The sequence below is a fragment of the Anopheles coluzzii genome, chromosome 3 (assembly GCF_943734685.1).
Source record: "Anopheles coluzzii chromosome 3, AcolN3, whole genome shotgun sequence".
Lineage (NCBI taxonomy): Eukaryota > Metazoa > Arthropoda > Insecta > Diptera > Culicidae > Anopheles > Anopheles coluzzii.
The window spans coordinates 91,571,381-91,593,485 of NC_064671.1; the positions used below are offsets into that span (position 1 = coordinate 91,571,381).

The 22,105-nt window shown below is 45.7% G+C and overlaps 3 protein-coding genes across 4 annotated transcripts; 2 read left to right on the forward strand and 1 right to left on the reverse strand.

Annotated features, from left to right (window-relative positions):
* The first annotated feature begins 1,941 nt into the window (after positions 1–1,941).
* LOC120958639 (alpha-tocopherol transfer protein-like) lies at positions 1,942–3,906 on the forward strand. The gene is made up of 4 exons (XM_040381579.2): positions 1,942–2,288; positions 2,368–2,663; positions 2,738–3,113; positions 3,306–3,906. Exons 1-4 carry the CDS (start codon positions 2,220–2,222, stop codon positions 3,567–3,569), a joined length of 1,005 nt encoding a protein of 334 aa, XP_040237513.1. The 5' UTR covers positions 1,942–2,219; the 3' UTR covers positions 3,570–3,906.
* Positions 3,907–6,468: 2,562 nt separating this feature from the next.
* Positions 6,469–13,712, forward strand: LOC120957593 (glucose-6-phosphate isomerase). The gene is made up of 5 exons (XM_040379874.2): positions 6,469–6,599; positions 6,935–7,110; positions 9,194–10,016; positions 10,098–10,343; positions 12,805–13,712. Exons 2-5 carry the CDS (start codon positions 6,980–6,982, stop codon positions 13,279–13,281), a joined length of 1,677 nt encoding a protein of 558 aa, XP_040235808.1. The 5' UTR covers positions 6,469–6,599; positions 6,935–6,979; the 3' UTR covers positions 13,282–13,712.
* Positions 13,713–14,262: 550 nt separating this feature from the next.
* Positions 14,263–22,087, reverse strand: LOC120957598 (rho GDP-dissociation inhibitor 1). Of its 2 annotated transcripts, none has more exons than XM_040379884.2 (5): positions 21,834–22,087; positions 18,116–18,343; positions 17,926–18,035; positions 17,740–17,854; positions 14,263–16,990 (listed from the first exon to the last, which is right to left on the reverse strand). In XM_040379884.2, exons 2-5 carry the CDS (start codon positions 18,294–18,296, stop codon positions 16,794–16,796), a joined length of 603 nt encoding a protein of 200 aa, XP_040235818.1. In that variant the 5' UTR covers positions 18,297–18,343; positions 21,834–22,087; the 3' UTR covers positions 14,263–16,793. The 2 variants fall into 2 exon arrangements, with proteins under 2 accessions (XP_040235818.1, XP_049466674.1); XM_049610717.1 differs by lacking the exon at positions 21,834–22,087 and adding an exon at positions 21,355–21,540.
* Between the last annotated feature and the right edge of the window lie 18 nt (positions 22,088–22,105).

Genomic DNA, 22,105 nt, shown 5'->3' on the forward strand with positions numbered 1-22,105 from the left:
TGCGCTTTCGGTGGGATCTTGGGTTGGGGATGATAGGGCGATAGGGCGAAATGGGGTAGAAACCAAAAAAGGCCAACCGTTGTTTGAATTTGCACGGTCATCGCAGGGTAGGGGGGTTCGTTTTATTGTGCGTGGCTAAACTGGCCAAGATAGCGCCGTATGAACAGGCGATGATGGATGGAGCTTTCGCATCGGTTGCGCTACTGCTCGATAGAGGGCGCCACATTTGCAAAGCATGGTTTTGATTTGAATTGTTGAATTGACCGTTGGAAGGGTAATCGTTAGTACGATAAAGACTCCAAAAGGAGATGAATGAAGTATAGAAAGGAGTGTTTAATTAAATAAATACTAAAATCAAATATTACCTACTGAATAAAAAAAAAATCAAATATTATCAATCAAGTTAAGACATCTGTTGTTGTTAGTGAACAATCTTACCTTAATTGTAGTCAATTAATATTAATTGTAAACAGTTACCCTGTTTGATAGTTAGTTTTAGTTAGTACTGTTAGTATGCTCATAGGTTTCTACTCGTAGATACTAGTGTCAAGAGAAAGAGCAGTAACAGATCTGAGCTTCTCTCACCGTAGGCATCCTAAGCAGTGCCAAGTATTCCGCTCTAGTTCCCTCCAATACATTATAAAACGGACATTTCCTACCTCTTGTATCTTGTATGAGTGATGTGAATTTGCTGATAGTTGGTAGTGTGCGTCGTGTCGTGTTCTGCACGACAACAGATAAGATAATGGGAGGGTCTTTTGAATAGTGACTGAAGTAACAATTAGAGCGAACTCTATAGAGCAATCAGTGCACGAATGGTAACAAAAGTTCAAGGTCGTACAATCCACAAGAATACCTTTTTTAAGCCATTTTAGCTTATTTATTCTTCATAAGTTAATTTATGGTATAACGTATAATGAATATTTATGAACATCTTCCGTAGAAAGACAGCACATCCACAATCATCATGATGATACCGTAATAGCACATCCATGTCCCTATTAATACCCACTCAACCATCCTCTATCGCTCGAGTGATCGCACTTTCTTCAAGATGTTTGAAGTGTCTTTACCTAGTTTTCTTTCCCACAAATATTTGCCTTCCATTACGACTCCCATTCTGGTGCGATTGTTTCCCTGTTTTCCCCTTCACACTGTAATACATATTCATTTATTCACACTAGATCAATCGAAAAAACCAACCCTAAAAGTGCTTCAATGAATCATGCAATCCGCCCTCCGAGACAAAAAAAGGAAAACTAGAACAATAATTTAATCTCCCCAAAATCAAACCCCAACCCCCCCTAACACGAATTAATGTATTACAGGGTTTCCCACGATTTATTGGTTGGTTCCCACGATTTATTGGTGCGTTCCCACGATTTTTTGGTCATTTCCCATAATTTTTTGGTAGCAACCCACGATTTATTGGTCGGTTCCCAAATATTATTGGTCGGTTCCCAAATATTATTGGTCGTTTCCCAAATATTATTGGTCGGTTCCCAAATATAATATAATATAATACCGACCAATAATATTTGGGAAACGACCAATAATATTTGGGAACCGACCAATAATATTTGGGAACCGACCAATAAATCGTGGGTTGCTACCAAAAAATTATGGGAAATGACCAAAAAATCGTGGGAACGCACCAATAAATCGTGGGAACCAACCAATAAATCGTGGGAAACCCTGTAATGAAGGTTCCGCGAATGTGTGGCGCGTCCACAATCCTCACGCGCGTCAATTTGCACCGTCAGCAAACAGAGTGCCTGGTCATGCCGGGAGACACGGGACAATAACACCAACAACAAGGCAACCCATTTCGCGCACCAACGCACAGCTCCACCGGCGCTTATCTATCAACGCCACCGGAGAGAATGTCAAAAACCGGATCGCGTTCACGTTTGCGCCGGTGTGTGTGTGTGTGTAGTGGTGCGTTGAGATTCACTGGACCACCGACCGGTGTGTTGCATCTGACGCTCTCACCACACCACCCGAAACGTGGCCACAGTCGGACGGTTCCAGAAGCGTGCGGCGGGCTGCCTCACACCACCACTGCCAACGCTTGCTCTATCTTATCTGTGCGCTGATCAATATATCCTAAAAAACAGTGCAGTGAACGTGTAAAGTGTATATGGCACATTGTTAGCGGGACTGGTGCGTCAGTAGTGTGCTGAAATTTGGTGCGGTAAGCCGGTTTTTGGTGGAGCGAGATGAGCGTGAAGGTTGATTCGGTAACAAGCGAAGTGTTCTCCGCACCGGCGACAGACAGAAAGATGATCGTAAGTGTTGTGAAATCGAGGTGTTGAATGTCTCTGCTGTGAGTGGGTCTAATGATTCCCCGTTTTCCCACATCCAAAGCCTATCCGAACGATTCCCGAATGTCTGAAGCGAAAGGCAGCGGAGGAGTTGAACGAAAAGGAAGGCACAATCGCGGAGGAGCTGACGATGATCAAGACCTGGATGAAGCAGTCCGGTCACATCCGGGGCCGGATGGAGGATCAGTTTTTGCTCGGATTTTTGCGCTCCTGCAAGCACAGCATGGAGAAGGTGAAGATCAAGCTGGACACGTACTACACGATCCGCTCGGTGCTGCCGGAGGTGATGCGCAAACGCGATCCACTCGATCCGTTCGTGCGGAGCGTCATCAAGATGGGGTAAGTGGACCTTCCTCCCGGGGGGAGGGGGGGGGGTGGTGGAAGTACTTCGTTACTGATCTTCTTCGAAACAGTGTTACAGTGCCACTGCCCAAAACGGTACATCCGGACGATCCGAAAATCATTCTCATCCGGGGTGATGCGTTCGATGGTGACGTCTGTGACTTCCCGGACATACTGAAGGTGTTTACGATGATTGGCGATTTGCTGCTGCGGGATGACGATCAGATGATGATCTGCGGACAGGCTGCCATCATCGATCTGGGGCACTCTTCCAGCAGCCATCTGTTCAACTTCAACCTTTCGTTCCTGCGCAAGGCATCGATTCTGAACCAGCAGGCGTCACCGCTCCGACAGAAGGGCTTCCACTTTATCAACACACCGAAAAGCTTCGATCTGGTGCTGAACATCTTCAAAGGGCTGATGACGGAGAAGAATCGCAAACGAACGGTAAGTTCCCACCAATTCCTTCTGGATGCATCCACGCCAGGTGCGTAAAACGGCAATCAAGCGTGCGAGATAAGCGCTGGGAAGCGGGCAACAAAAAAGTCCCCGCGTGATATCGACCGAACATGGCGTGGTCACACACACACACACACATAGAGGGTTGATAAGTAGTAACCGGTTTGTTGTTTTCCCCAGATCGTATCGCACGGTTCCAGCCTCGAGTCACTGCACAAGTACTTCCCACCGTCCGTACTTCCGGCTGAGCTGGGTGGGGAGCTGGGTCCCGTCCAGCAGTACGTGGATGAGTGGGAGCAAAAGCTGATCGACAATCGGGCGTACCTGATCGAGGAGGAAGGGCTCGGCGTTGATGAAGGTAAGCGCCGAACGACGAACCCGCTGGCCGAGGAGAAGGATCTGTTCGGGACGGCTGGAACGTTCCGAAAGCTGGAGATTGATTGAGCTGGTTGACTGGATGCCTTTGCGTGGGTATATCAGGCAAGCTGTCCCGAAGCCAGAAGGCACTGGGAGTGTTGTGAATCCCAGGACCCAGGTGTGTCTTTGTGTCTCTCATGGAGCGTTGTTGAAGCTTTTCATGCAATTGGTGACACACGCGTGAGACGCTCAAACCCAACTCCAGTGGTTGCTGTGATGCACCATACTGTAGAGCAACCATAGAAAAGCTTTTATGATTAAGTTTTATGTAAAAATGTCTGTAGATAAGAGCATTTTAGTGAATGTGTGAAAGTAATAGGTTAGTTATAATGTTATTTGGTTAATAAAACAACAGAAAAAATTATTAAATGCATCAATAATTAAATGAGGGAAACTCAATGAGATATCTACCGATAGTGGACATGTCCATTCAACATGTGCAACACCATAAATACGAGAAAAAAAGCAGGCACTCTTATCAGCAATCATTATTGGACCATCGAACGAATTATCTCGTCTGGGCTACCTTTTCTTTTTATTTTCGGACCACTACAATCATTATCAGGCCCCCTTGTCTTACCCTTGTCGTGGCTTTATTGGTTGGCAATTTGGGGTCGATTTAATTTCGTCCCATCGTGGGATAATAAATTGTCAATATTGAAGGAATGATCTAGACGAGGAGACGAGCCTATACTCGTACCATGTGTATGTGAACCATTTGTTAGGAATTAGTTTTTGAAATATATAGTAATTTGCAATGTATACGTTCTAACAAAATCGCACTTACCTACATCAACATGTAGTAGTTCTCTCACTCCCAATTGCACCACATGCTATTGATTGCTACTGCAGACGAATAAATCAATTTGAAGCAAAAAGAAAGCAGACCTCCCCAAACAAAACGCAATGCTTAATCTCGCTAACTCCACATTAACCTTACGCTAATCCCGTTAAATACCTACAAAAGCGCCAAATTGCAATCGATACGTTACTAGAACGAACTAGTACTACATGTTCCGTGCCCGTGGCTTGTGTGCGATAAATCGTCTGCGGTGTCTACAGTCTAGAACACTTCCCGGGGCTGTTAGACCGCCTGATGGATGGGAAACAAAGTTTCACCCGCTGTCACTGGACCCCACGAGCCCCACGAGCGAATATTATTACGCGTCCTAATCGTTACCAGAACCAATTTCCGTGCGACAATTGTCGACGTGGTTCGTGTGGCTGACTTCCGGTCGGCCGGGAGAATGGCGGTATTGGTGGTAGTACTTGGACGGCACACCAAACACCGATCCATTAACCGTGAGAAACCGTGCCTGGAACGCCGTTGAACCCTGTTTCGCTGTTTGCAGAATTTATGGTACGCAATCGAATGGGTACGCAAGAAGGTCAATTGATGGTGTTTGGCCACGGGCAGGAAAAGTTGCGTGAAATGGTATTGCCAGCCTCAGACGAGAGAGAGAGAGAGCGGTCCGGTGGACATTACGCGTACCGGACCTTAGCGCACCTTTCGTGAACCGAGCTCATATCAATTGTGGCCTCCCTAACCACCAATCAGTTGTGTGATTGTGTGGTCCGAATCAAGACGCATAAATTAGCCGGATGTATGTAGCCCGAAAAAACAGGGGAAAGAGCAAAAAAACAAAAAAAGCAAAACCTCCAACGTGCCACTTCACGCCATTTTACCATTTCGGCGGTAAATCGCGGACGTAAAGTAATTAATAAAAGGACCCAATCTCGGGGGTTCTGGGTAAGAAGTTGGAAGCACACAAGCACTGCCTTGATGAACTGGATTAAAGAATTAACATCTCGAGCTTGTGGTGCTAAAGTTTCGAAACGAGAATGAGCTGGGACCTTTTGTCGGCGCTAATGACTTTCGAGACGTTTTAAGTTGTTGAGCTGAAGCTTGATTTCGTTATCGTGCGACATCGGCCCGCAAGAAGCTACGGTGCTTCGGTGCTATCGGACGGCAAATTTACGAACTCCGATTCCTCCCCGCAGGTCCTCGGCTTGGGAGTCCCGAAGGGTTTTGGTTGTGAACATTGGTCAGCCTAACTGTGGCCGGGCATGCAAATTTCGTGTGCCTGGGCAGCTGATGTTCCTACCGCCTTATTTCTTTCGATTTTTTCCCTTTCCTGAGAAACAAATTACGTGCAAAACACGGAACGGACCATCGCATCGGATGATCGTTCTAATCGTTTACTCGTTTTCACTCTACTAATCCAGACAAGTTGAATGATTTTACGACGATAGTCTTGGTGCTTAGCAAGAAAGATAAAATGATGTGATGATGTTTTGTATTTACTTTACAATTGACAAGGGTTCCATAGCTAGAAATGTGTTTTTAACGTTAATTTATCTGATCTTTCATTTGAACAAATTGAAACCGTTGCTACTCTTCCATTTAATATATTGAAATTAAAAAATATAAGCATAAATAAAATTATTAACAAACAATAAAGAAGTCCAATTCCTTTGAAAACAACACAGTCCACGTGGCCGAACAGAGAAATTGGTTAATTTAGTTCATTATTTTGCCGCCCTTTTAAATTTTGACCTTTTTGACACATGACAGTTACCCACTGTTTGCTCACAGTTTGTTCTGCTGTCATTCTCGCGCTCGCTCTCTTTCTCTCTCTCTATCGCGTTTGTTTACAGTGGAATCGTACCACACTGAACACTTTGGTTGACTGTCTTTTCGTAAATTTGTAACAAAATGGGAAATAAATACCATCAATTGCAAACACAACTATAATTGTGCATAGTTGAGAACAAAACACTCCTTATTTCAAAGATAATGGAAAGATAAACAACATCCAACCTCCCGCGGCTCTACTGTACGAGGGAGAGAACAACAAAACACCCGATTGTCATTCGATGATACTTTAAAGCCGGATTGAAATCCTGCCCCCGTTCGGTACAAAACCACGCATCCACGCATGTACGAGGCCGTGCTGCGTGACGCGATCCAAACTCAAGCCGGCTTCGGGAGTACGAGAGCGAATGTTTTTCATTTGACATTGAGCCCGCAACGCCGAACGAAGAAGCAGCAAGAAGGTGAGTGTTTCTGTGGCGATCACGAACGCACGAATCCAGCCAGCGCCGTTTGCAACACACTCGGAGGTCTCTCCATTGGCTGCCCCTTTGCGTGCGAGGTCAGAACGGTGTCCTTTGCGAGCCCTGTGGTCAGACAAACCGTGACCGTTGAGCCCTCCGGTAGTACAGTGCGAACCGAATACCTGTTCTTCTGTCCGCCGCGCGCGCGAGCGTTTCTTCTTCCAAAGCTAGCTCTTTTGCCCCCGGCTAGTTCGGTGTTATCAGCAATTAATTAGCAGTTTGTGCATTTTTACCCCCCTCTCCGTGTGTGTGCGTGTGCCTGTGTTTACTTTTAGTGGTGTTCAACTTCATTCCCGTGGAAAGTGAAAGGTGCAGCGAAAATGTCGGGCCGAGTGCTACTGTCGAAAGATTCGGTGTACCAGCAGATCAAGGAGTATTACAACGCGAACGGTGCCTCGATTAACATCAAGAAGCTGTTCGACGAGGATGATATCCGTTTCGATAAGTTCCAGTAAGTTCATTTGTGATTTTACACCTTTTTTCCACTATCGTTTAATACACAAAAGGCACACAGTGCGAATAAAACAGTCCGCACGATGATGGCGGTTCTTTGCGATCATGTCGGGCCACGCTTGACCTCCGCGATCTCTAACGAAACGGCGGTCAAACGACGCAAGCCGGAGGCCCCCCCATAATGTCGACCGAAACCGAATAGCAAGAAACAGTGCCTGGTCGGGGTGAAAGGAAACGGGGTGCGGTGGCGTTTTGCACCGAACCAAACACCCCTAGAGCGCACAATTTGTTACAATCTGTTGCTCTTCTTGGTTCCTCCTTTTTGTTTCAAATTGCACACCTCCTTACATTTGATGTAATTCGGTGCTTATGTTACGTCGTGGGCCGGCTGCAAGATTATGAACGGAACATGACGTAAGGATAATGAGTTCGCCATTTCCTTTTCCACGGAAGGTGCAACGAGAATCGGGGGGCTCGATAGAAGCCCGTTTCGGCCCATTTCGGCAACCTTTTCCTGCGAAGCAAAGATAAGAATTTTTGCAACGTCGCGAAGTGGGTTCAATTGTTATCAGTGATTCAGGTTCTTATGGAGAGGTTTTGTTTTTGATTACTATTAGAATCTTTTTTAAACATTGAATTTTGCTAAATTTAGCCGTTAATTCAATTAGCGATTTTTTATAATTTTATTTTTGTTCATTTCTGATGCAATTTTATTCGTTTGTTTGCATTTGTACAAGTCATTTGTTTGTTAATATTTGTGCAACACTTATGCAAAATCTACTTAGATTTCCTTCACAATATGAATTTTTAACCTGCCTAAATCAAATAAAATGAGCAAAGCGATAAAATCTAATACGATCGGCAAATCCAATAGAGTTCAGGGGTCGGCAATCTGATCAAATACAGGGGCGGAATTGAGGGAATTCATAAATTATGCGGGTCAGTTTTTCGAAAAAGTAAAAGTGTTGGTTGTTTTTCGATGTTAATGCTTATAATATTTACCACCAACATTGAGTAACTTTTGTATCCAGCCTAAAGCAAGATATTAGCAAGGTTTGCCCACTACAGTTCATACATTCTCTGAGCATTCTAGCGTTTTGCATTTAAGTACTTCCCGGTAAAGTGGTACCAAGAGCCAAAGAGATTTAGTTCCAATGGTCGGACATTATCGACCCCTGGGTTAGAGTAGTTTTGCTAATTTTGTAATTTACGAATACGCTCATACATTACAATAGCAGAAGCTGTGTCATTGAATATAAGAAGTTCTTATTACAGATTCAGCCGTACCGGCGAACTCATTCGTTCCTGGGAACGTTCGCCGCGACGCTCATTTTCACTCATTTCATAGCCCTCTAGATCAAAATTTAGAAAACCGTATAGCTTACATACTGGCCAACCTAGTGGTACAACCCTGTCCACTCATGAGCGACGAATGTTTCTCGTCGAACGAGTTCGCCGGTATGGCTGATTATAATGTAAAACTTTATAGTATTCTATTGCAATTTTGTGTCTGCATGAGTTGATTCAATTTACAATATAAAAAAAAATCAAATTTATTATTAGAAATGGGATTATCGGGGAATCCTCTGCATCACGTCTATTTTTTACCGTTTTTTTGAAGCACTTTTATTACCTCTATGCACAATAACCAAGCCATAGGTTCAATACTTTTTCTCAATCAATCGAATTGTTATCGTAGTATTTAGGTCAATGTTTGAGCGATTCAGTTGTTTCAGATGTTTTTCGTCTTGTGTTGTTTGAACCATTTTAGAGACAGAAGATCGATATAATTCGCTCTTGCTCTCTCTTCTCGTTTGCCATTACCTAACCTTTGCAAAAGGTACAATGCCGTTTAAAAAAATCGTCATAAATAGAGCGGCTTAACGTAAAGTGAAGGGAGGGTGGCTGGGGGTTTTATACGAGAGCGGCTGAACTTGTTTGCCACGCAGCACGTGACATAACACGATGTGGAGGGCACGTTCACCCCGGTCCGGTACAACAAACACACCATGGTGCTTCAATAAATGAATCGAGATGTAATTTATAACTTCATTTCTCTCGTCACACTTACCCCCTCACAGCTTGAAGCTAACGACCCCGGCCGATGGTGACATCCTGCTCGACTACTCGAAGAACCGCGTGACGGACGATGCGTGGAATCTGCTGCTCGAGCTGGCGGAATCGCGCGATGTCGTCAAGATGCGCAACGACATGTTCAACGGTGAGCGCATCAATGTGACGGAGAACCGGGCCGTGCTGCACGTAGCACTGCGCAACCGGTCGAACAAACCGATCCTGGTCGACGGCAAGGACGTGATGCCGGAGGTGAATGCGGTGCTGGCGCACATGAAGGAGTTCACCGAGCAGATCCACAACGGGGTGTGGCGCGGCTACACGAACAAGAAGATCAGCGATGTGGTGAACATTGGCATCGGTGGGTCCGATCTGGGGCCGCTCATGGTGACGGAAGCGCTGAAACCGTACAACCAGGGCATCCGGTCGCACTTCGTGTCGAACGTGGACGGTACGCACATTGCGGAGACGCTCAAGAAGCTCGACCCGGAGACGACGCTGTTCATCATTGCGTCGAAAACGTTCACCACGCAGGAAACGATCACGAACGCGACCGCGGCCAAGCGCTGGTTCCTGGAGCGCTGCTCGGAGAAGGAGCAGGTGGCGAAGCACTTCGTCGCGCTGTCCACCAACAAGGAGAAGGTGGCCGCGTTCGGCATCGACACGAAGAACATGTTCGAGTTCTGGGACTGGGTCGGTGGACGCTACTCGCTCTGGTCCGCCATCGGGCTGTCGATTTCGCTCGCGATCGGGTTCGACAACTTCGAGAAGCTGCTCGAGGGTGCCCACTACATGGACAATCACTTCATGACGGCACCGCTGAATGAGAATGTACGTAAACGGGTGTGGGAGAGGGAGAAGAGCGTGTAACTTATGGCTTATTCTTCTTTTAAATCTCCCAAATCAATTTAGGCTCCAGTCATCTTGGCGCTGATGGGCATCTGGTACTCCAACTTTTACGGTGCCGAAACGCACGCACTGCTGCCGTACGATCAGTATATGCACCGCTTTGCCGCCTACTTCCAGCAGGGCGATATGGAGAGCAACGGCAAGGGTGTCACGAAGGCGGGCGAAACCGTTGACTTTGCCACCGGGCCGATCGTTTGGGGCGAACCGGGCACTAACGGTCAGCATGCGTTCTATCAGCTGATTCATCAGGTAAGTTTCTGTCAGCTTCTGAAGTGCCCTTTTCCACTTCAACTGGACGCTCTTTATCTTTTTTCCGCAAACGATTACGAGCGCTTTCGTGCACTACAAATAATTGAATTGATAAGTAGTGCATCACGTGTTATCGCCCTCCTGTGGGTTGTGTTGCACACTTTGAATAACACTAGCAAGCACAATAGCACATCTAGATTGACCTGTGAACGTTTCCGGGGTTGTTTTAGCATTAGAAATCCCTTCCACGAACGATGATTGATGAGTGGGTTGGCAGTTACACGATACGAAATTTGATTTAATGATTGAAATTCATCACCCTCTTAATTCGCCTTTTGTGGGTACGTGCTGTCGTCAGATCGAAATCTGTTCGACCGCCAGACGGTCAAAAGGATAATGAACCAATTCCCAGAAAAAGCTTAGGAATTCTAGTAGCAAGTATGTAAACGACCCGCCATCAAAAACGAACTCTCAAATTGAGTCGTAACCATTAACGGTTCGTTCGTCTGTTCGGCCGGCCGCAGCAGTAGTAAAACGCAACAGATTGCTCCACTTTCAGCCGCAGAAACAGAGCTCTCCCCCGCGTTACACTGTGAACACATATTTTTCAGTGCTAATTTTCTCAACCTTTTCCAACCGCGCTGCGCTGTGCGCGTAATTTATCGTTTCCTTCCTTCCGGTGACGAAGCGAAGATTGCTTTCCGTCCAGCGGCATGTTGTTAGTCGCGTGCTGTGATAAGCTGCTCGAATCTACCGCTGCAATTAGGTTTGTTTGACGTGTCCCCGCGTCGATGGGGAAAGCATGATACGGGGGTTTCATGGGACGATTTTCAGGGTAGGATTTGAGGGCAACCCGTGAAGAAAGTCAGCTTGATAGTAGCTCGATCTCTATTAATCAGGGTCGTGTTGTAAAAATGACCCTATCCATGGGTGGAAGAAAATTGGGGCACACAATTCAAGTGAAAGAACATGTTCCCAACCAAGCGCACAAATCAACCCATTTTTATTATGATAAAGTGTCATTATTATCACGCACTTAAGTAATATTGACACGCTCCACAGGGGTGCTATTAACGAAAAGCATGTAAGTGTCCCGTTCCGTGTGATATTAGCCAAAATATTGCAGTCATTAATAATAAATGCTACAGAATATATTATTCAAGTCGTGAGAATTGTGAAGAAAAGTAATGAAAAATGAACGCAAATGAGAATTCATTACCAAATCAGACTACTAAATTTACTTATACATATCAGGACATGCTCAATCTGAAGGTCTATCACGCAGCCACTAAGATAGAATGTTTGGGACTGTGTGATAAAGTCTCCATTTTATGACGTGCCTAGTACCTAGCTTTCTTCTGGAACTGCTTCCAATCAAGCCGACACAACAGGAAATTATACATTTCCTTAAAAAATAGCACCCAAGATTAAACTCATTGGATTACAAATCTGTTCTTGACCGGACTTCGACGATCATTCTTGTACCGTGTACGCAAGGAAAAACAATTCCCGCACCGAATGTAGGCCAAGGATTTCAGGATTCAGGGTTTTTAGGGTCTTTTCTGAACCCTAATTACGCCTGATGTAATAATTTAACATATAAATGTACCCAATGGTGGTAAGATACCCTTCAGAACGAAACAAATCTTAAAACGCACATTAGCTTCTTCCAGTAGGACGCAACTCCATGTTCCATGTGCCCCGGATGGAGTACGCTAAAATGTACTTAAAGTGTGTTTGAAGGATTTAAAAGGATTGTGCTCATTTGCTGTAAAGAGGAATACTTCTCCTTCTTGCCAAGACGCTGGTGGTTCCACGCGTATTACTAAGAGCCACAGCACATGCCACCGGGCAATTACAGAGTTCCACACTCGGCACTTTGAACGACGAGGAGGAGGAGAAAATGCGACGCAAAAGAGTAACTCAAACACTAAAATGTCCCAGCTCGCTCACAGTAACTTTAACAGCATCGATTGCCCACCGCCGATATAAGGTAACTTCCCCCAACTCCCCCGATATACTGGAAGCGGGAATGGGGTAAAATGCCTGGCGCCTTTTGTGGGATGAGGATTGAATTATCCCGACCCCGGTGTGATTTGAATACCGGACGATTGGTCGTACCGATATATAGCTCAGACCGCATGACCTTAAAGCCCCGTAGAAGGGGAACCACACACCCGAACAAACGGTTCTCGTTGATGGCCTCCCGATATCGCGCGATAGCGAGAGCGCGATGGTGTTTATGTTTATGGTAATTTTCTGCGAAATTGATCGCTCTGTACATTCACACATTCACAAACACCTCTCCTGCGCTACTAATGTCCGAATCGGTCACTGGCTATTAAATCGTGTTTCGCCCATTACCCACCAACGGGCCATTGACCGCGCCGCACTCCGTCGATGGATCAATATCACTCTTTGAGTACAACAATAACTTCTCTTTTCCTTCCTTCTCCCACAGGGCACTCGACTCATTCCGTGCGATTTCATCGCCCCGGTGCAAACGCACAACCCGGTCGAGGACGGCGCTATGCACACGATCCTGCTCGCCAACTATCTCGCCCAGACGGAGGCACTCATGATGGGCAAGACGGCCGCCACGGCACAGGCCGAGCTGGAGAAGGCGGGACTGGCGGGTGAGGCGCTCGAGAAGCTGCTCCCGCACAAGGTGTTCACCGGCAACCGGCCAACGAACTCGATCCTGGTGAAGAAGGTGACACCGTTCGTGCTCGGCGCACTGATCGCGATGTACGAGCACAAGATCTTCACGCAGGGCGTCATCTGGGACGTGAACTCGTTCGACCAGTGGGGCGTCGAGCTCGGCAAGCAGCTGGCGAAGGCGATCGAGGTCGATCTGGCCGACCCGAACCAAACCACTACGCACGATTCGTCTACCAACGGGCTGATTAACTTTATCAAGATCAACCAGGAGAAGTAGAGAGCTGAGGGAGGAGGAGTAGAGATCGAAGGGGTGTGTGATTATTTATTTAAAAAGTTGAAAAACGTGGTTGAAAAACCATAACACATACGTATGTATGTAGGCACCACACTTACTCTCTCTTTCTTGGTAGCTACACATTTGGATGTTATCTACACCCACACAAGTAAAATGGTAAAAATCTCGTTACACACACACTCAACTCAATTGAGATAAAGAGTAATTTGCTTGCTGAGATATAGATCGCGTGTAGTCCCGCTCGTATCACACAAGAAACATTGAAAAAAAACGGTGCAATATTATTAAACTATTTCTCGTAGCTTCTCGTAAATGTGTGTGTGTTTGTGGCCACATACACACACATACTAATATGCATGAGTTGTCGCGCTCAAATGTTATCCAATAAAGCTGTAACAGTGTTAAAGTCGTAACTTCGGAAAAACGAACCAAAATTTCATTCCGAAATTCGTTAGATTTAATCGCCAAAAAACGGGCGCCACACTGGCGCGCGAGGTAAGTAACCTTTTCACCTGTTAACTGATTATGCTAAAATCTGTATCGCGCGCTTACTTTCCCGTCCCGGCTCTGTACTGCTTGCCAAGGTAAGGTACACAAGAAATTAGTGGGAAATTTATGATTCTACTCCATCTTTTCCCCCTCGGCATCCAGCCGCAAATGGCACAAATGAATGGAATTGGGACACCAAGAAGCCGTTGGGCCTCGGTTACAATGTTACCAAATGGACTTCTCCCCCCTCTACATGTTTCGATCCTCGGATAACGTCCCTCCACCTCTCGCCGTCCAATGGTCACAAAACTTGATGCTGACAGTGATGGATGGGGCGATGAAATCCTCCGAGCGGGAGAAAGCGGGCGAAAGCACATTTGAACGTTTTTTTGCCCTTTTATTACTAACTTTGGTCATATTTGGTCACTACTACTTTCCAACGCAGTCAAGTCACAACACAAATCCGTATGGGTATATATGTGTGTGTGTGTGTTTATGTTTGTTTGCTTTTTATTATTGGATAATTCTTTTGTTTTTCTTTTACACAATCCACAAAAAACAAATTGAGCGCAGTTTTGTGTGGATTTTTCGGTATGATTTTACAGTACACGCGTTGGGGGTGGGTAAGGGAGGATTATCAAAATGGCGCGCCCACCAACCTCATTATTATCTTTTTGCTTATTTTATACATTTCTTCATTCTTCACACCACTTGCTACTTGCCCACACACACACACACGCGCGTGCGCATGTGTTTCATATATGATTTATAATCACACTTTTCCACTGTAGTTTTTTGTTGGTTTCCTTTTTCCAATTTTCTGTAAGCAAACTAGCACGTGTGTAAGAAAGGGGAAAGGATGGCATTCGCTTGTGTTTTACTGTAAGGATACTGTTTCTTTTTTGGCATTCATGCACGCGTGTGATTTTTGAGTGGGGGGATGGTGATGGTGTTAAGGTCATTTTGCAGCACCTTTTCTTTTGCTTTGAAGCGATTTTTATTGATTTTTGTCATCGAAAAAACTGTGTCTTAGTGCTCTCGCTCCTCTGTACATCGCGTCTAATCATTAAGTGCAATTCAGGCAATTTAAAAACACACAGCGTTTGCAGTAGCATTAGCGGAGGCATCCTATTTTGGGATCGCTCGGTACTAGATACAGGGTTGAAGTGACTGTTTGAATTGGGGAAACTGTATTACTATCCTTACACACACCATCCAGCACCACAAATGTATTGCTTTCTTTAACACCTTGAAATGCCACTTCTTTCCGTCGATCTGTTTCTCTGCCTGCTTCATCCGCGAAAGGACATTTATCGCGTGAACCCGATGCCTCTTTCGCTTACTTCTTGAAACCCTAAAAATCGTGCTCTAAGAACTCCGACTTCTATTAGCTCTAAAGAGATAAACCAAGAGCGGGCAAGGGGGATTCACTCGTTAGAAAGGCGCATATTTTACGATTTGTTCACTAAAAGAGAACGCACACACACATCCTTACATCTTCCCCGGAAACACTAGCGAAAGAGATGCGAATTGATTGAAATGGCTAATATGTAAGAATTGTATAGTATTCTCTCTTGCCCTGTCCTGTCGTCTTACGCTATTCAAATACAATGCACTACACTCACACACACAAGTGCGCGGAACCCAATGGCTAGTGAAACATAGCAGTGATTTATGCGCTGCAAATCCATTACGTTACGCTCCCACAACCTGAGCCCTTTCTCTCCTCCGCAGACTCAGATCGTATGGTGCGCAGAAATCGCGCACCTTCATCGCTTCAATTCACACTAAAAAACGGGCTCGAAGCAAAAAGGAAAGGAGAACTCGCCACACTAATAAAAGGGCATATTCTCGCTGTATAATTGCACTTTCATGTATTGCGGTGAAAGTGTTGATGAATTTCGCAACTCAATAGTTCAAAAAATGCAAATAATAAAAATGCACACATGTTTTAGCACACGGCATCGCTAAACGGCAATAATCGCTTCAATTCAAAAGGCAGGATAGTTTTTAGAAACAAAATGGAATAAGCATAAATGGGAGCTTTTTGCACAGCATATTCTCTACTCTACACAATGTGCAAAATAAGAAAAAAAAACAGGAGAGCAAGCTTCTTGTTTATGCCTGAATGCTGATTGAATGGCAAATACTGAAGTAAACATCACCATCACAATCACACAAAAGGTGGAGATGGGGGGAGAGGGAAAAGAAAGGAGCGATAATACAGACAGAATGCAACGTTGATGTTGCTGTTTTTTGTTTAAAGCGATTTAGCGCTTGTTTCCTCCTTTCGGCTGATTTTTACTTTCACACTTATTGCTCTGAACTGTCAGCGTTTTTTGTAGTCTCATTTCTCATGCTTTGCTTGGTTTGTTTTTGTTTTTTTGTTTTGTATTGTTCTACCTTAGGAGGAACCTTTATTTCTGCCCCGGCTAGCTATAACGTCTGCATGCTAGTTACTACTACTACTACTATCTCTTGTAATAAATTCTTCTTACGCCCGCGGATTGAGCGTCGCCTTTATTAAAACAAAGAAAGAAGGGGAGAAAAAATCTTGCAAAAACAATCCTCCGACCTGTACGTGTGGCACACTGGATTTCCTCTTTTGCCCTTCTGCATGTTCACCACACTTTTCCTTGAATGAATGTGCTCATTTGCTTTGCTTCCACTTTTTCATCTTTTCTGGCTCCCTACACTCTTCTGCTTATCAGAATCCGACCCCCCTCTCCTTAATAAACAAACACACACCTGACGCTAGCCACACACTGATATAAGCATGCCAATATTCCCGTTTTTTTTTTGTTCTGTTTCGTACCTCTTTATCCACACTAATAATAACGTTTCTTCACACAAACACACGCTCTCTCTCGCTCTCTCTGTCTACTCTACCTTCAACTCAACACGCACGTCTGTTGCGGGGAGGGGTTTTTTTCTGAACCGGGTAAGGGGAGAGCAGTGTCCTGGTACAGTAGAAGAGTTACGGGTGGAGGGAGGTGGTTTGCATTTTACTGCCAGTCTTTTTTAATCTCAAAACTCCAGTCCCACTTCAGGTGCTCGTTCTTGTCGTCGTCGGTGAAGAGGGAGGTGACGGAGTAGGTACCGCGGGCCATCATGCCGGACGGGGCCTCCTCGAACGGGGTGGTGTAGCTCTGGATTTCCTTCTTTGGTGGATAGGAACCAACCATCTGGACCATTTTATCGACTGAATCGAGGGGGAGGGAAAACAAGATTATTGTAACAGTCGGGCAAGCATCGAGACAGGAGAAAGGATCGCATATAGGTAAAACTAACACGGACGGCAAAGCATTTGTTGGTAGGGAAAGCGTAATAGCAACAAGGATAGGGAAGTCTGGAAGGATTGGGAGATCGAAACGAGCTAAAATAACTCGATCACTGTTCATCTAAAAGTAATCGTATTTAATTTTCTCTAAGTGTCATGTTCCCTCGGTTTGAGAGTGCAAAACGTGTATAAATTCTAACACTAACAACACTCGAATTAGTAATACGCTTAAAGTGCCAAAAATGTGCACACTAATAACACATGAGCACCTGACTATGTGCCCTTTCCTATAGTGAGCGTTTTAGTACGAACTTCTACTCCCTCTACTAGTTCTTACCATGGATGGCTTTAACGCGAAAAGGTTTGTTCAAGCCACACACACATCCCGAACGAGTATAGACGGTGAAGAGGAATAAATAAAACAAATCAATCAAATCACACATTACCATCTTGGTCGAAATGAAACGAGGAAAACGATATTGGAAAGGGAGCAAATGGCAATGAAAATATGTATGAAAGTGAACAAATAAATGAAAAAAGGGCGCTCATGTTTCGTCCATTTAAACATGACACAACCAGGGCAAAAGGCAATTCAATTACACCTGTACACACAACACACGGTATGGATTGTTGTGTGTTAAAAAGCTTGAAAGCGAACCCCGCGCTCTTACCTGGGACGCCCATTCGGTAGGTTTTCTGCACATACTTCAAACCGTGCACAATCTCCCGCTGCACTACGAAATCGATACGAATTTTGTACTGAATGCCTTCCTTAATGACGAACACCTACAATGGAAATAACGTTGAGAATGTTAGAAAATAATTGGCAATACTTATTGCACGACAAAGGGACGTACATTCTTTTTCAGCTTCGTTAAATCGCCAGTCAAATCGAGCTCCATCGGATCACGATCGGCCACCAGCAGGGCAAGCTTTTTCACGATCACCTTCCGTGGATCGGATTCATCTGAAAGAACAGTAAAAAGAAACGCATTGGGTTAGTAAAACGGTCCACGTTATGCCCAAAACATCGTGTTATCAACGCACCAAAGATAATCTTTTCCGCCTGTGCCTCGCCGAGCAGTGCCTCCTTGTACTTTCGCAAGCTTTCGTCCTCCGCATCGGCGGCCATAATTTCCTCGATCGTTTTCTGCGGCGGTGGCTGATAGTTGCTGTCGTGTTCCTCCTGCTCCACCTCCGCGGGATTCATTTCCTTTTCGGTCGACATTGCTTACGGTAAGCAGTAAACACTGTTTGCTGAACTCGTTAAAGTAACTGCAGAACGAAGAGAAATGGGTGTGATTAATACCGGTACAATGTTTCCCTGTCGTTGATGTAGCAGTGTGAAGAAGTCAAAAAGGTTTCAGCAAACGTGTATATCATGAACCAACGTGTATCAAACAGAGATTTTTTTCTTGGCGATTAGTGATTGTATATACTATTAGTAATCCATCGCGTTGCTCATTACAAACCACAATACACACACACACACACCCAGCTCACATCGATTTCATATCGCGCGTTGTTTCTTATCACAGCGCAGTTTAACACAGAAAATGATAAAAACCAACCCAAAAGGGTGTGTGTCTGTGCGTGTCAGTGTTCCCTCTTCCCCCATGGAAACTTCTTCAACCAACCGAAATGAATTATTTTTTGAAGGAAGTTGATTCGGTATGAGCATGACATTCGGTGGGCGACAAATTTATCTGACCACAGCCCACCAAACAACGTCACAAAACGACCGCGATAAGAACTTTCGCGTCCACAGAAAACGGACCGCATCATGCACCACATAGCACAGAGAAGAGCTATGAGCTATATTTTATTATTTCTCCACGCACGTATTTTATTGTTCGATGCAAATGGACAAGCCTTGCGCTCATTTCATTCCGCTGCGAATAAGCGAACGCAAATGAACGCACGCGTTACTTCAGAATATTGCAATTCTTGTCTTTTTTCTGTCTTTGCTGCATCGCCACAAGCACATCGGGGGGAAAAGGCCGATGCGAAATGACAACACTCCGACCATATTAAAAGTAATCAATAAAATTGATCCGATTCAGCTGCCGTGGCCGCTTGGTTTCAGCGCACGAAAGCGGTGATGATGGATGTGCCGCCGCCGCCGCCAGACACTGAGACCTTCACTTCATTCCACTCGCACCTCCCCGGTTCCTCGCTTTTGGGTGTTAGGCTCTCTTAAAAAGGCAACCCACCCAGCACGCCCGGGTGGGAGGAGGCTTCTGTTGTGGATGATTTACCCTGTGCGGTTGAGCAGAAGTGAATCATTTACATGTGTGTGAGTGTACAGGGACCCTCTTTTTTGTTTTCATGAGGTGTTTCTTTCGCCGGTTCATTGCATAAATCGCAAAGCGTAAAGTCCAAGAGCGTCCACCGTGTTTGTGTATCACAGTGCAAAAAAGACATGCTGCCTAAAACGAAAATAGCAAAACAATAATAAAAAAAAAATAATAACGCAACAGCTTCACGCATATTGTTGCGCAGATAGGCAGACACATGGGGCAGCAGAGATGCTTTCGCGATTAGTCATCGCGGTCGATGCGCGCCGTGCGAACGAAATTTTAATGCACGCATGCATGCACGAAGAAACTGTTCCGGATGGGTTGGTTGGCCGATCATGATCCCATACATCCATATACGCACACGGTGCACGCCGGAATGTGCACGCAGTCATCGCTCCGGGATGCATAATAATCATGCTGTAGCCTTCCTGCTTTGATGTGTTGCGGTTTTCCTTTCGTTCGATAGAGTTCCCCAAGCATGTGTGTTTATGGGATCTTTTTTTTTCCTGGGAAATTAATGCCATATTTTCCTTTCTTCGAACCTTAAAAAGCACGAAGCAACGATTAGCGGGCGTTTGGTAGAACGGAGCGAAAATACCGACAGACATTTTCTTGTAAATAATTTCCTCCCTTCTCATAAACATACTGAACCCGTCGCCGCCGGCCGTATCTGTGTTGGCCGGTCAGAGGACAAGGGAATGTTGCGATGGCAACAAACACCTTTTACACTCTCCTCTTCTGCTTCCCGTCACTGGCAATTGACAATGGATGCAACCACACTAAGTACACTTTGCTGCTCTCGTTGCCAAAAAAATGGAAGGTGTGAAAATCTTCCCTTTAGGTTGTGCTGGGTGGTGTTGCTTTCCCGACAGGTTGGCGAGAAGGTCAGAAAACGTTGACCATGATGGAATTCTCTAGAGGTGGGGAGCAGGAGGGAGGGTTGGGTCTGTATCCAGAGTAAGACAGAAAACCCCGGCACGTCCGAATCTAATTTTAGGATAATGATGCTTCTTTAGTGGAGCTCGGTCGTAAAAGGGGGAGGCAGGGATGATGTGTGTATGTGTGTATGGTGGGCCAGCCAAAAAAAGCATGTACCACACACATTAGAGTACTCGCCCCCTTTCCCCCACCCCCACCACACACACACAGCGTGTTTTTGGAACAAAACGCATTCGGGTGGAAAGCGGAAGAGCGGTCCGAAACACTCTGTAGGATGAGGGAAGAAGAAGGAACCGAGAAGCGCCATCAGCACGCCTTGTGCGTTTGTGTTCGCTAAAATCATTTTCTCGAAGAGCCAATTTTGGTTGTTTTTCGGGCGCGGGTGGCTGGTTGGCCACTTTGGCCTTTTCTGTCGTTCCTCATTTTCCTCTGGATGGCTCACCCCACCGGCAGGGGGCGGGGAGTTGGGTGTGTACATAAATGCGTTTCCTCTCAATGCCGCCCGTCGCCGCTTTTCGTTAGTTTTCCATCGCTTCTCCGGTCGGTCCGGTCTAGGGGCAGTTTCATGCTTTATTGGTTCTGCGCCTCGGCACATCGTCTGGCGGTTGGCTGTGTGTATGTGTGTGTAAGTGTTGATTCATCGGCTTTCCGGCCACCTCCTGCTTCTCCATGCTCTTAAAGGTAATCCGGCAGCAAAACCGGTGCGATAAGAAAGATCCGGAATGTTCAGTGGGGAACCTCGTCACTCGTGCTGCGGATTCCTCCAGCTTTTCTCCTCCTTTTCTCAACAAATGAACGTTGTTTGCGATTGTTTTCCTTCAATTTTCACCTAATTGTACAATTTGCAATAATGCACTCTGGATGAGTCACACTTGGAAGAGCTTTGAAAGTAAAGCACAGCTGCAGACACACAGGGCACACACGCACACACCTTTGCACGTGGGGCAACAAATATTTTTTCCCCGATAAATGTGTCACCCCCACCCCACCTCACTGGACTTCGACAAGAGATAAAATGCAGTTGCAGCAGAAAACAATGCAATTCACCTTGTTGTCGCATTCACACTTTACCACACCACCACCACCAATACCTCCACTGCCACTACAGACTCTTCTTCCAACAAGCGAACGAAACACGGTGATAACAACGGGACACCCCCCCTCTAAGGGAAGGGGAAACCAATCGAAGCAGCCGCACGGCACGGAACAATCGCGATTTGCTTGCACCGCCACCACACACACACACATACACAGTCACGTATTTGCACGTAAAACACACACACACACGCAGAAGGCACAGGGCGGCTTCGACAGAAGCAAGCGAAGGAACCTTTTCAAGGAACAATCGACCGCACCACACACTCACTCACGAGGCGAGAACAAGAAGAAAATGTCCCCACACGCCGAGCCAGAATGCAATGTGAATGTACGTACGTGTATGTGTGTGTGCGGCAACAGTAGCCTCAAGGGAAATGACTGACCAAAAAACGACCCACACAACAAAGGCGTAAACAATCCAGACGTACCGTAGAAGAAACAATAAAACGCACACGCACGAAACGAAATCACCGAATAAACGATAGCGCGCGGGAAAGAGGGGTAGATGAAAACGTCGAGCGACGCAGCTTTTCCGGCACCGGCCGTGTTCTTATTCCTTCCTTCCGTACGCACACACAAACACACACACACTATACACGGGCTGGCGAATTCGCGAAAACTACAACAGGACGAACGGAACGAGCGACCAAAATGCGTTTTGTCTCCTCTGCGGGGGTTTCCTTTTTGGCGAATGGTGCGA

Excerpts from the sequence above, each read along its gene's own strand:
- LOC120957593 (XM_040379874.2), top strand. The coding sequence starts at position 6,980 with ATGTCGGGCCGAGTGCTACTGTCGAAAGATTCGGTGTACCAGCAGATC. Across the intron at positions 10,017-10,097 it reads CGGCACCGCTGAATGAGAAT|GCTCCAGTCATCTTGGCGCT; the intron begins GTACGTAAACGG and ends AAATCAATTTAG. Across the intron at positions 10,344-12,804 it reads TCTATCAGCTGATTCATCAG|GGCACTCGACTCATTCCGTG; the intron begins GTAAGTTTCTGT and ends CTTCTCCCACAG.
- LOC120957598 (XM_040379884.2), bottom strand. The coding sequence starts at position 18,296 with ATGTCGACCGAAAAGGAAATGAATCCCGCGGAGGTGGAGCAGGAGGAA. Across the intron at positions 18,036-18,115 it reads GGCGGAAAAGATTATCTTTG|ATGAATCCGATCCACGGAAG; the intron begins GTGCGTTGATAA and ends CTGTTCTTTCAG. Across the intron at positions 16,991-17,739 it reads CTACCGAATGGGCGTCCCAG|TCGATAAAATGGTCCAGATG; the intron begins GTAAGAGCGCGG and ends CCCTCGATTCAG.
- LOC120958639 (XM_040381579.2), top strand. The coding sequence starts at position 2,220 with ATGAGCGTGAAGGTTGATTCGGTAACAAGCGAAGTGTTCTCCGCACCG. Across the intron at positions 2,289-2,367 it reads CGACAGACAGAAAGATGATC|CCTATCCGAACGATTCCCGA; the intron begins GTAAGTGTTGTG and ends CCACATCCAAAG. Across the intron at positions 2,664-2,737 it reads CGGAGCGTCATCAAGATGGG|TGTTACAGTGCCACTGCCCA; the intron begins GTAAGTGGACCT and ends TCTTCGAAACAG.